Source organism: Canis aureus, chromosome 11 (assembly GCF_053574225.1).
Source record: "Canis aureus isolate CA01 chromosome 11, VMU_Caureus_v.1.0, whole genome shotgun sequence".
NCBI lineage: Eukaryota > Metazoa > Chordata > Mammalia > Carnivora > Canidae > Canis > Canis aureus.
The window spans coordinates 30,388,784-30,402,397 of NC_135621.1; the positions used below are offsets into that span (position 1 = coordinate 30,388,784).

The following is a 13,614-nucleotide window of genomic DNA, read 5'->3' on the forward strand; positions in this document are numbered from 1 at the left end:
GGGCAAGGGTGGCTGCAAAGAAGCAAGGAGTGCGAGGGAAGGAGCGCACCGTCTGAGGGCGGGGGACGGGCTCTGGCGGGTTCACGCATTCTGACACATGTCCCTAAGAAACAGGAAGTGCCACGAGCTTCACACAGCAGCCACTTCCCATGTGTGCCGGTGTTGGGCCGAGGCTCATGGAGAACCCGAGGGGAAGAGGGGCTGGAAGCTGGTGGGACAGCCCAAGCCCTGGCCCTGCCCTCGGCTCACCAAGGCCCTTCTCCATCCACCCTCTGAGCATCTCTCCTGTGGCTTCTCCCTTGACGCACACACGCTGACAAGCTTTCCTCTGACCTTCGACCTTTGGAAATTCCACCTGCAGCCCCAGACTCCACCGAGGACCCTCGGCTGCCCACTTTGACCTAAGCCAGCCTGGCCCATCTCCGGCGATGCTCGGAGTCACCTCCACACAGTGAGCACGCCCTTTTGCTGAGGTCACCTGCTATTCCAGGGCAGGGCAGAGCCAAGCCTGGTGTCCTCAGGTCCCCCACAGCTCAGGGTGCAGCCTCGCTGGGAGACGAGGGGAGGCCCTGGTGAGGCTGTGCTGCATGGGCCCCAGAGGAGACGCTTTATCCTCCTTGGCCCTCCTTGGCCTCATCCGCACAGGGTTGGACTAGAGGGATCTGAAGACATTCTCCAGCTCAAGGATCCATCCATTCACTGATTCACTCATTTGTCAGCACTTCTAGAGCCTTGGGCCTGGACTGGTGGTGTTCTACATGCTGGGGATACAGCGGTGATCACGCACCACCATGGGGCCTGCTAATGGGGGAGCCAGTGATACAGAAAACAAAGGAGCGAGTACAGAATATTATGCAAGTGGTATAAGGACTCTGCAGAAAAAGGAAACAGGGCGAGCGGTCAGAGAGCAATGCAGGGGCTTGTAAGGGAAGGCTTTTGACATGTGAACCAGGCCCTGGATAAAGAGGAAGAAGCCAGGTTCTGTGATTCTGTTTGAACAGAAGATAGAAAGCCATCGCTGACCACAGTGTGAGGCAGCGAGCCCAGCCTGGGACCCGGGACACCTGTCCAGACTCTACACCCTCTCCTGTGAGGCCCTGGGAAAGTCACTTCCCCTCTCTGAGCCTCAGTGTCTTCATCTGTGCCTGAGGGAAGTGAGCCACAACTGGAAGCTTCCTTCAAACACTTCTAAGAATCTGCATTTCTGAGCATTCGGGTTCTGACTCAGCTCCAGCCTCTTGGCTTTTGACCTCAGTAAGGGTCTGTAGGAGGGTGGGCCTCTGTCCCCCACGGCCTGCCGGCCTGCCGGGAACAGGGAAGAGGCCCAAGGAGGGCACTGCCCCTGCACTCACCTCTCAGCCCGCAGCTGCTGGGCCAGGGCCATGGCCGCCAGTGCTCCCGGGGAGTGGGTGGCAAGAGTCTCACCCAGCCAGGCCCAAGCCGAGTTGACTCTCGCTCACCTCTGGCCACCCTGCGCATCTGCTGTGGTCCCAGGAGTCCCCAGGAGCCGCCCCTGGGGAGGCCCCACCCCTGCCTGGCTCAATTAGAAGAGGCTCCTCCTCTGGGCTCTCTAGGTCTAGCCCAAGGCTCACACTTCCTCTTCCCCACCTCCCAGCTGCACTGCAGTTGGGGAAGTGCCCACCCTTGGACTCTGGGTTTGCAGGAATCCACTGACCCAGGGGCTTTGAGGACTTCCTTGATGGGATTTCTTGGTGCCAGGACACCACTGGGCAGCAGAGAGCTCCATTCCAGCAGAGACAGCGTCCCCAGGAGCTGGCTCAGCCACCAAGGGGCCTCCAGAACTTGGAGAGTCACTTCTGATCCTCTAGCCCATCAGGCCCCACCCTCTCACCCTCACTGCCAAGGCTTTGCCCAAACTGTTCCCTAGGCCTGGAGTGCTGGCTTCCACCTTGCCTGCCATCCCACAGGCCCCGGGGCAAATGCCACCTCCCCCAGGAAGCCTCCCTGGTTTCCCCAACAGAGTCAGCACTCGGTTACCTCCGTCGTGTAGGGTGTGAGTGTCAGTTTATGCTTCTGTCTTACCCTTCCCCGGGAGCTCTCGCCTATGCTTTCCTCATCCCTAGATCCCAGGCCTGGCGCAGCCAGCCAGTCCTCCCTAAATCTGCCAACCACAGTGAGCTTTACGTGGCAAACCTGAGCACATATTTTCCTGCTTAAACTCTTCAACTGCTTCGCCTGGCCCTTAAGGAAAAAGTCCAAACCCCTGGTCCTGCCTCCAAAGCTCTGAGGGCCTCACCAGCTTGCCCGGTCCCCTCCCCTTCCCACGCTCCCACACTGGAGCATCTGGAGTGTTCCAAGGTGCCTGTCCCTCTGGCCTTTATGCATGCTCTTCCCCCGCTGGAACGTTCTTCTCTGCCTCCTTTAGAACTTGGCTTGGAAGTCACCCCGTTAGCGAGGATTTCCCTGGCCCCTCACCTAAATAAAGTCCCTCTCTATCATGTCCTCCTCCACATCCCTGGGCTTTCACTTCAGAGCATTGGAAACTCTTGCAATTTCATGTTTGCTGTGTTCTTTTATATTTAACGACTGTATTCCTGGCTAGCACCGTGCCTGACACATCACAAGTGCTCAACCGGTATTCAGGGGGTGCTTCTGGTTGGCAATCCTGTGGCTCCTCTAACAGATATGCTGACTGGATTCTGAAAGGAGCTCTCTGAGAAGTCCACAGCCACACTCAGTAACCCCCAACCTATCACATAGATACTCTCACACTCTCATTCACGCTCAAAACTCACTCATGCATTGCAGATGCAAAGCAGGAGGACAGCAGAGAGAGGGTATAGATGGGAAGGCAGCCATGTCTTTCTGACTCCATCTGTCCCAAACCCATGCCATAGCAGTGCCCTTAGGACTGGGACAGGGGTCTGGGGGGACAGAGCCAGCTGCATGGAGACTGTAGCCAGGATTTCCTACAACAATCCCTATGTTTCCTCCCAGATGAAGGGACTGGGGACAGGAGCCATTCTCAGGATCCCGAGGACTATCTGGCTGTAAGAATGAGGGGTGGGGGCATTTGGCAGCCTCAAATCCTTCCTTTGAACCTCACCCCTGCTACACTCAGCCACCCCAAGGGAACTTCTGCCCCAAACAGAGCTCAGGGTAGAGCCAGAGTCCGCAGGAGGGAACATGCTCTGGACCCAGCTCCACACTCCTGACTCTGTGAGGATCTCCCTCTCTTCATCCAGCCAAGGGGTCTTCTGAAACCAAGATCCTTTATGGCTCCTTGGGAAGCAGAGACAGTTGGAACAAGACAGAGGGGAGCATGAGAAAGAAGAAAAATGACTCTACTGAGCAAGGCATTTGGAAGACAGGGAGAAGATGGCAGAGTGAACGCAAGCTGAACTTTCCCATCGTTCACCAGACATGAAAAAAGCCTGGCTAAGACTTTTTTTTTTTTTTTTTTTTTTAGTGTCTTAAACATATAGAGCCTAGCTCACAAGCAAGAAAATATAATGTTCAGGTTCTAAGAGAAGGAGAACCTAGACCAGAGGGAGGGACTAGTGCCTCACACTCCACAGGAAAACTAAGGGTGGGTATGGGCTACTGGGGCTGAGACTTTAATGCTAATCTGGGACTAGGTCTGGGCTGCACGTCTCGCCCAGAAATCAGATTTGAATTCCCAGGGTGAAGCCAGGTGTCAGAACTGATTAGAAGAACAGCATTTCTCAGCTATCAGCGTGGGGTCACTGCAGGAATGGAGATACTCTCCCAGGCCGTGGGTAGAACGAGGGGTACATGCACCAGATCAGAGCCTCAAGCCTGCAGCATGCACTAGTGTGAGGCCCAGATCCAAGCTACCCACACGGTGTGCCAATCCTAAACTGAGGCATTACATCGAGACAGTTTGGCATCCATGAGCCTGTAGGAGCAACAACAAAACTGCCCTGTGAACTCACAAATCAAAATGACAAATTCTGTAAAGAACACCTACAGTATGAAAGACAGTACAGACTCCACATACTGGAGAATTCACAACTGGAGAACTAGAAATAATACGATGAACAATGACTCCAACACTGTCACTGGCATCTCAGGGCTCCCGGTCTACAGGATCAAGCAAGTAAAATGCCGAGTAACAGGACAGGGTGAAGTGGCAGACGTAGCAGGTGTCTGTGAGCACCCAGAGCTGCGAACACCCAGCTGTGGCTGAGGGCAGTGCTGCTGTAGAGTTGGTCAGGAAAGACAGGAAGTGACAATTTTAGCCAGACAGCGTGCACAGCACTGGCATGCAATCGTGTGTATCATCATATGCGTGTGGTTGGAAACATATATAGTTGCACATAAACGTGTGTATGAACACATACAGCTCTGGGTAGGGAAGTGTGAGTGTGTTTAGGCCGCATCCACACAAGAGCACACGGCGTAGCACACCGTAGTGAGACTGGGAGTATGTGAGAGGCCAGGTTTACACCTGGGATCTAGGGGCACACCTAATGAGCATGAACATGAATGCATTATGACATACGAACTTGGGCAATCACTATGCCCTTTTTAGAAAAGATTTTATTTATTCATTTGAAAGAGAGAGAGAACACGCATGCGTGCATGCGCGTGCAAGAGAAAGCATGGGCGGGGGGAGGGGCAGAAAGAGAGGGAGACGCAGACTCCCCCACTGAGCAGGAAGCCCGATGTGTGGGGCTCAGTCCCAGGACTCCCCGGGTTCAAGACCTGAGCTGAAGGCAGATGCTTACCCAGCTGAGCCACCCAGGCGCCCCTAATATGCCCTTTTCAATCTTTTCTCTACCCATCTGTAAAACAGGCTTACAGAAGGGGCCGGTATTGGGAATTCACGAAAAACAAAATGTGTGAAGAGTGCCTAGGCCCATGGGAATGTCTTATTCTTGTTCATAGTTTTCAGTGTGTGTATGTGCGTTTCAGGGAAGACAAGCCGTCAAGTTCACCTTCCCAGATTTCTCAAGGTTTTGCCTTCCCATCCCCCACTCCCTCCCCCCTTGGAGAAGCCTCCCCTCCCATGGGCCTGACTCAGCCACAGGGCAGCCACCTCCGCAATGGGGGAAGGGGGGTGCAGGGCCCCGGAAGATTGTCCAGGGAAGGGCCCCAGGGCCTGTGGGGCCAGCTCTTCCCTCTCTGCCCATAGTTCTGCTGAATATGGGTATTTCTCTGGCTCCTCATACACAGAACACTGCTGCTAATTTTATGCCCGAGCTCTGATCCAGTGTAATTTGAGGCCAGACACTCTGTCAGCAGTAGGCACGTCCTGCCTCTGCTGCAGGGGTGGAGAACGAGGCAGAGGCTAGCCAGGAAGAGGAGCCAAACTCTTCACACATTCCTTTAAGCCAGTATCCATCAGCCTTTCTGGGGAGGTACAAAGAAATGCCTGAAGTGACCTGGCTCGTATCAAGAACTGACTTCCGATCACCTCCACTGGCCACACAGCCTGTGAGTAAACACACAGGAGTCATTGAACCTTGAGCCTTGGGATCGTGGGATCGGTAGCTCACGGAGCTCAGATAGTTTATTCCTAGAAGAAAGCACCTCTGGCCTTGCCTTCCCCAGGTTCCTTTGAGAGCACACCCAAACCTGACAACTTGGGGATTCGAATCAGGAGGAACATTGCTAGGCACTGTTGGAAGCAACAAAGGGCAGTTAAGTGACCGTCCGACAGTGACAGGGAGGATGCAATGCCAAAAGAAAGCAGGTTTGAGAAGTCATGATGGACGGACGGCAGGGGCTGCTCCGAGAAGGGGCATCGCAGCATTACAAGAGAGAGAGAGAGAGAGACAGACAGAGAGAGAGAGATGGCCAATGTCCATGCACAGCCACACCTCCAGGGAAGGATCCCGTAGGCTCAGGCCGCACCTGAGGGAGTCCCGAAGGACTGGACGGGATTCAGGGCTGGCACGGAAGCTCACAGCATGCACAGCACTCTTCAACCCTGCCTGACTCGGGTGGGGGCGCCTACACAGGCTGAAGCACGGACCTCAGTGTAGAGAGGAGGAACACGGCTGCGGAGGGGCAGGCTGGAGAGCTCAGGCCGGGCAATGGGGCAGAGGGACCTGGGGGCTGGGGAGGAGGCAGGACCACGGGGGGGCCCCTGGAGCTCCTTCTGGGAGTCCCGCAGACTCCTGCTGCCTGAGTCAGTGGCTCTCCCAGGGAAGAGGGGGAAAATCCCACATCAGGCTGAGCAGGATTCCTGGGGATCCCTCCCGCACTGAATTCCCCAATCTTGACCTACATGTGTCTCTCCTTGTAATTTATGAGGGGAGCTTCACTGGACCTCCTCCCTGAGCCACAAATAGCCTCCCCTGGCAGGCCCCGGGGAGCGGTATTTGGAGGACAGAGGATGCGATGAAGCCAAAGGGACAGCAAGCTCCCTGAAGGCAGCCGCCTCTGCCTCCCCTTTGGCGCCCCGCTTGCAGCCCAGCTGGGTGCCGAGCTCGGTGCCCCGCTGACCCGAAGTTCATGGTTCTTGTTCACTGTTCTAAGCGGAGATGGTTAATATCTGCGTCCTCGGACTACCGCATGACTCATTGATTCAAAATGTATGGATCACCTAGAACATGCCAGAGCCCCAGCATGTGCCCGGCTCAAGTATCTGTCCCTTGGTCCCTCCTTTCTGGGGTGTCTTCAATAAGACGATGAATGCCAAGTGCTCAGTCGAGGCCCCCGCGCCCAGAGGGGGGTCAGTAAACTGCAAACGTTAATGTTATTACCGAGATTAATTTTCTTGGTATGGGTTGGAGCCCTCCTGGTCTATGTCCCCAAGCACACCTTGCTCCTCGGCGTCCTAAAACTCATCGCTTTGAATTCTGATTCTTCCCCCACGTGATTCTAACCCAGGCGCCCCGCACCCGACTTGCTGCCAAGGGCTCTGCACTTAATCAAAATGTTGACGGAAGCGGACCAGCAGGGGGCGCCGCGACTCAACAGCCCGGCTCCCGCTCCGCAGCGCCACCTAGAGGAGGGATGTCAGGAGCTGCAGGAGAAGGACCGGCGGCCGGAGGGCCCCACTGTGAGCCCGCCCTGCTGGATTCCACCGCCCTCCCCAGAAGGGCCCGAGGGTCCCTCGTGAGGAGATGCCCCCAGAGCCTAAGGACCCTGAACCTCCTCTCCACTGATCAGCAGTAGGCACCGAGATGCACTGAGCTTATGGTTTCACCATCCCTCCACCATAAATTTGCAAGAGCCTCTGAGTTGGCACTTGCAAAGCCTTGGAACAGGGCCTGGCCCAAAGTCCGGCTGGGTACAGGTCGGCCCCGGTTATTGCTACTTAATCCTCACACCTACTCCTATAAAATAGGTCATATTTTTATCCCTCCCCTGGAGATGAGGAAACTGAGTCTGTACAGGATTAGAAGCCTGAACCAAAGTGAGTGAGTAAGTGAGCGAGCAGCAAGGTAAGATTTTTGACCTCAAACCCGGATGACTCCAAAGCACAGTAACTGTGCTAGATTGGCCCCCGTTCTTTCATTTATTCATTCCACATATATTCATTTAGCAACCACTCTGCACAGGGATAAAGGATACGGACGGGAACCTGGCACAGCTGCTGCCCTCAAGGAGCTCATGCTGCTATTCAAATACACACACGACCATGTAGGCACGCATATGCACACGTGCACACACAGACATGCATACGCATGCTCGTGCACGCACACACACCGGCATACACATGCATACAGAACAAAGTACAATTCCAGGAGAAGCTGGGAGATGCGTAAGCATCCATTCCCCTGATCCCACACCCAATGCCATTTTCACCTCCCAGAGGGTGGCAAACACAAATGTCTCCAGATGCCTGGCAGGTGTCCTCAGGTTCAGCTGGAGCCAGGGTGGAGAGGCAAAGGGCAGGGAGGGAGTGGCTTAGCTTCTGCCTCTCCACGCCATCACCTTCTAGCACAGGACTCCAAGGACTTCGAGATTTCTAAATTTGAACCTGACCTTCCAGCTTTTCACAAAGGTCTGCCTGTCAAGGTAGGATAGAACTTGTTTTAGTAGCTGTTTGTTGGCTTGAGCCACAGCTTTACATGTAAGTACCTAGTACCTGGGCCTCCATTTGCATTATGGCTCCTGTCCCTGCAAGTGTTGGGGTCAGTAAGCAGGGACTCGGACTCTTGTGGACCACAGTAATCCTCTGGAATTCATTCAAAGAGGAAAGAGAATCCATTACAGTGTTTAAATAAAGAGCGATGTAATCTGATTAACATTTTTTAGAGATCCCTTTGCTGCTTGGACAGTAGCTCACAGAAGGTGGCATTGGAAGTAAGAAGACTAAGTGCCCCCTGCTAACAGCTTTCTGATTTCACTTTAAAAATCAGCTTTATCAAGTGTCATTACATATGACAAAACTCACCAACTTAAAGTCACCAACTTAAGTGTATAGGTCAAGACTTCCTGACCAATTATGTAACCAACCACATCACAGTATAGGTCATTTCCATTATCCTAAAAAGATTCCTCGTGCCCCTTGCAACCAATCTGCCTTCCCTGCCCTAGACTCTGGCAACTACCAACTGCTTTCTATGATTCTAGTTGGTCATTTCTGAAATTTAGTATAAGTGGAATCACAGAGAATGGGGTCTTTTGTGTCTGGCTTTTTTCACATAGTATAAGGCGGTTAAAATTCATTGATGTTGACAAGTACACCAGAATTTATTCTTTTTATGACCAAGTAGTATTCTGGTGTATGGACATACCACAATTGCTTATCCTTTCACAAACTGATGTGCATCAGGGCTGCTTCCAATTTAGGGTTGTTAAAACAAAGCTACTACGGACATTCAAGCATACAGGCTCCTGTGGACGTGTGTTTCATTTCCTGTGGGTAAAGATCTAAGAGCAGGGTGCTGGGCCATATGGTATTTAACTTTATAAGAAAACTGTTTTCCAAAGTGGTTGTACCATTTTATGTTCCTACCAGCCGGTGTATGAGGAAGCAGATGTGCCCAGGTTCCAGGTCCACACTGGCTCAGAGCCAGTGGTTCCAGGTCTTTAAACAAGGGGGGGGGGGTCTAAATGTAGTAATAGCTTCTGGGCTGCTTTTTTTTTTTTTTAATTTATTTATGATAGTCACAGAGAGAGAGAGAGAGAGAGGCAGAGACACAGGCAGAGGGAGAAGCAGGCTCCATGCACCGGGAGCCCGACGTGGGATTCAATCCCGGGTCTCCAGGATCGCGCCCTGGGCCAAAGGCAGGCGCCAAACCGCTGCGCCACCCAGGGATCCCTGGGCTGCTTATTAAACTGTCTCCTCTCAGCTCCAGACCTACCCTTCTATGCTCAGCTTTCTGGAGCTGGTGTTGGGTCTCCAAACCATATTTCTGCTTTGCAGACCGATTCCTATCCTTTTCTGCCAACAGTAGCTACTACCAGGAGACCAGAAGATGGAGAAGTACAGTGAGTTTCCTCACTGTACCCAACAGCACTGCCCTGGAAGCCATAGTTGTTTCCAGTAACAATCAATTCTAGATTTTTCCACATCCCCTGGATGAGCCTCACCCCACCCCTTCCTCAGAGGTCTGAAGTTCTGAGTCCCAGATTCCTGGGGGAACTTCTCTAAGCTTCTGAGGCATCTACACCTCCACTTGCTCCTCCTCCAACTTCTAGGTGGCGATAACCGCACTCTCTTCCTTCTGCTCCCACGACCATAGGAAGCAGTTAGCATCTCTGGTTGCCTCAGTGTCCCCTTTTGCTTTTCAGTCCTCCAAGATCTGGCCAACCAATCCCCTATATTAACTTCTCACTGTTAAAATACTCAGTGCACCTTCTGTTTTCCCAACACCCAGCCAGCCCAGTAGGACCCAAGTCCAGCTCCTGGCTAGGACGTCCCAAGGGAAGCAGGACCATCAGGAGGAACCCATGCTGGGAGCAGAAGGATGGGCCCTTGGACAACTCACCCAACTACTCCAACCTGCAGTTTCTTTCTCTATAAAAGGCACCCAGCTAGAGCCTGACAAAATTGAGGACTCAATAAATATTTATGGAAGGAACTGGGTGATGGAGGAATTTTATATTAGCAACTGACACCTGTTCAACTGGCACACATTGCGGATGTTATTCCTAGGGGAATGTATATTCCTCACCTCCCTTACTCTATGCTTTTGGTCTCAACCAGAAACTGCTAAGATCCCCTGAACTAATTCATGCTCTCCGCCTTCTTTTGGTGAAAAAGTCCCAGAGTGGTAACGGACTTGTGGGCACCCAGCTAAAGGTAACATTTCCCAATCTACCTTGCGGCTACAGGTGACCGCGTGACCAAGCGCTGGCCAGTGGGATGGGAGGGGAAGCTGTGGACACAACTTCCTGGCTGTGCCCTCAAAGAGAGAGGGTGCTTCCTCCATTTCCCTGCTCCCCCTCCTGCTGGCTGCCGAGGCCAACGGGACAGTCAGTCAAACAAGCAGAGGCTCTCTGACCCAACCCCAGACGGCTTACACTCAGACTGTTGATGAAAAAGAGAGAAATGCAGTCTCCAGAAATGGTGTTTTTGGCCTTTGTTAGGACAGCTGAACCTGTTAGGACAGGTTCAACCTGTCTTAACAGGTACAGCTCCCATCTTGTACACTAGAGCAGGGGGTTGGCCAATGTTTTCTCTAGAGAGCCAGATAGTAAATATTTGAAGCTTTGTGGGGCGTGGATCTCAGTCACGACGACTGGATCCTGCTTTGTCGCATGGAAGCAGCAGTAGCAATAAATAATTGAATGGGGGTGGCTATCTTCCAATAAAACTTTATTTCCAAAAATAGGCAGCAGATGTGACCCTTGGCCCGTCGTTTGCAGACCCCTGAACAAGAGTTAAGAGCCAAGGTAACTGTTCATAGAGACTGTGGATCTGTGAAGAGCTCAGGAGGGTGACTCCTTGGTGGGGATGAAGCTGAGCAGCCCCGCCCTTGGCCCAAGGTCACCTCCTCCCTGGGGGGTCGACCTCTGCCCCTGGACGCTACTGTGATGCCACTGCCTCTAAAACTCTCCCCCAGGAGAAGAGGGTCCCTCCGGCTGTAGTTTGCACAGCCTGGACTTGTCAGAACTTGACTTTGCCAATGGCACCCAAAGGGGGTAAATAGAACCCAGTGGCTCCAGGCTCTCCCATGTCTGCTTGGGGCTCTATTTGAAAATCAGTCCTGCCTCCAAGGCATAAATAAAAAAGAATGCCAAGCTTCTCATAACCCCTCTCCTCCCGCCCTTCTGTAGCCTCTGCACACACTCCCTCCAGCCTCAGCCACCAGGGCATGTCTCCCTCCTCTCTCCTGCCTCTTCTCGATCCTATAGATCCCTGCAGCCTCTCCCAGCACATTTCAGTGCCTTCTCCGGCTGTCCCCCCACCTCCATGACTCTATGGTCTTTCTTCAGCCTTTGGATGCTTCCCACCAGCTAAGATGCAAAGCTGGTCAGTGGCTCTTTGAAGGCTGGGGGGTGGCTTCTAGCTCTAGCTCTTATGGGTTGGAGTCCCTCCCCAGAAGAGCTAGTCTTCTAGACTTGCCACCCCTTCCTGCTAAGGATTCTGTAGCATAAGTACCTGTAGGGCAGGGGCTGTCACATTCATCCATGAATCTCCAGTGTCCAAAATGGGACGGACGCATGTGTGTAGAGGGTGGAGGAAGGCCGTGAAGAGGGGGGCCAAGCAGGTGAGCGGGCTTGCAGACTTTCCTCTTCATGGGCTCTGCCTTCCAGGTTAAGGGAAGGGCTTCCTCTGTCCAGGCCCACAGCGAGCAATAATTGTCCAGCGTGCCCCTGAGCCCGGGATTGCACAGCCAGGAACCAGAGAGGTTTGCAACATGAGGTCCTGGCAATTCTATAACTGCCCTTCCATCCTCTCCTCTCACCCATTGGCAACCTGCTCCCACCCGGAAGCCCCAGGACCTCCTGCCCTCTGCGCACTCTGCCCCGGCCCTAGTCTCCATTGATGCTTCAGTTTCCCTGCACCCCTTGCTCCCCAGGTCCCCCTCCACGTCTGGAGGCCCCTTCCTGGACTCCTCTTCATCTACATCCTCAACCCCAAACACCCCCACCCACGCCCGTGCTCTCTCTGGCTGCGGGCTTCATCCACTCCTGGGCGCCCCATTACCAGCTGTACCCCAGTGGTGCCCCAGGCCTGTGGATCCAGCTGCCTCCGGGCCCCCACCGCATGCAGATGCTCCCCAGCTCCTCCTGCAACCTCTGTCTCCACCATCCACCCAAGTCAGAGACCTAGGGCCGTCTTGTCCTCCCTCGGCTGCTGTATCTAATCCCTAGGAATGTGTTGCACCTCCAAATGTCCTCCAGCTGCCCCCTCGCTCCATCCCTACAACCTCTCCTCCTACCCGATCTTCCCGTCCCACCTCAGCCCTGCAGTCTGTCCTCCACCCTGGCTGCAGGAGGCCCTTCCTAAAAAGAACTAACTGTGAGGCTTCCAATGCCGCAGCTCTCCAGAGAGCCAGTCGGGCTTGCTGTCATCAAGCCAGGCTCCAGCCTGACTCTGGCCTCATCCCCCTCCTCTTCCAACTCGAGCCCGTGTTGCAGGCTGGGGATGCCCCATGATACCCACACCTCCTCTGCTTGGCCAACTCCTATTTTTCCTGAAATACTATAAACTATCCCCTGGAAAGGTGTCACAGGGTTGAAATGTGTTATCTGCCTGGCACATAGGAGGTGCTTAGGACAAGGAAGTTGGGGTTCTCATGGGGGGCCCTACAGCCCCAGAGATCCTAACAATGATCAAGGTGTTGCTGCTTTTATGCAGATCTTAGGGTGGGCTTCACCTTCATGATAACGTTTGGTGCTCAGACCACTCAGACTAGCGTCGCCGTGAGAAGACAGGTCATCCTGTCCCCACTTCACTTAATAGCAGGATCGAGACTTTCTCCAGCACCCCTACCCCCATTCGTCCCTCTAGTAAGAGGAGGGAGAGGGGTCTTCTCTTCCCTGTGGCCACACCCTCTCATCCAAACCCTGCCTCCTTGAGTCCAGCAGCGCCCCACAGGGGGCATGCCCCCCTTACTTCCCTCAGACCACATTTACAGACTTTCAGGGAAGAGCAGAAGGTGAGGGGATGACCAGGATGACCTGCACACTCTTGCTGCAGGAAGCACCTTGCTAGCTGTCCCTGTCTTTGGGCCCAAAACATGGCCCATTGTGCGACCCTTCCCTTCCAATTCTTTCCCCTCCCAAGTGGCTCTCACTGCACCTGTTACTTCTGATCACTGACTTGTCAACGTTTAAATAAAAGGTGCCGGCACTTGGTTCTCCGCAAGGAGGAAAAGTACTGAAAAGCCCCCACCCCAAGGGAATTACTTAAACCTTCCATTATTCTCTCTAAATTCCTCTGCATTTCCAAATAAAAAGCTTATATTGCTATTTTTGATTGATTGTTAGATATTATGCCTCAGTTTCCTCTTACAGTAATTGAGAATTCAGCATTCTTATTTTTGTTGCGTTGTATTAATTCCCTTTTTTCCCCCTTTTGGGAGCTTTTGGAACCTTCTTTATCTGTGGTCTTCTGGCGTCACATGATGATGCGTGTCCTGTGGATTATTTCTCACTCCCTGTAGTAGTACTGTGGTAGACCTAACTCAGTCTGGATGTTCATGGTCGTCAGTTTGGGGATGTTTTCTTGGATTGTTTTTTGGTAATTGTCTGTTCTTTCTTTCTCTCTTTTTAAAA

General features: G+C 53.2%; 1 protein-coding gene across 2 annotated transcripts in view; it reads right to left on the bottom strand.

The window, feature by feature from the left end:
- The window catches only part of NCF4 (neutrophil cytosolic factor 4), a 74,513-nt gene that overhangs the window by 16,485 nt on the left and 44,414 nt on the right, over positions 1–13,614 (bottom strand). The window contains exon 1 of one of the 2 annotated variants that reach the window (XM_077914645.1): positions 1,353–1,542. The exons of the other annotated variant lie outside the window; for it this stretch is intronic. Within the exon in view, the coding sequence (XP_077770771.1) occupies positions 1,353–1,384 (32 nt within the window). The 5' untranslated portion in view covers positions 1,385–1,542. Of the gene's footprint in view, positions 1–1,352; positions 1,543–13,614 lie in introns of those variants that run through there. 2 annotated transcript variants of the gene reach the window in all.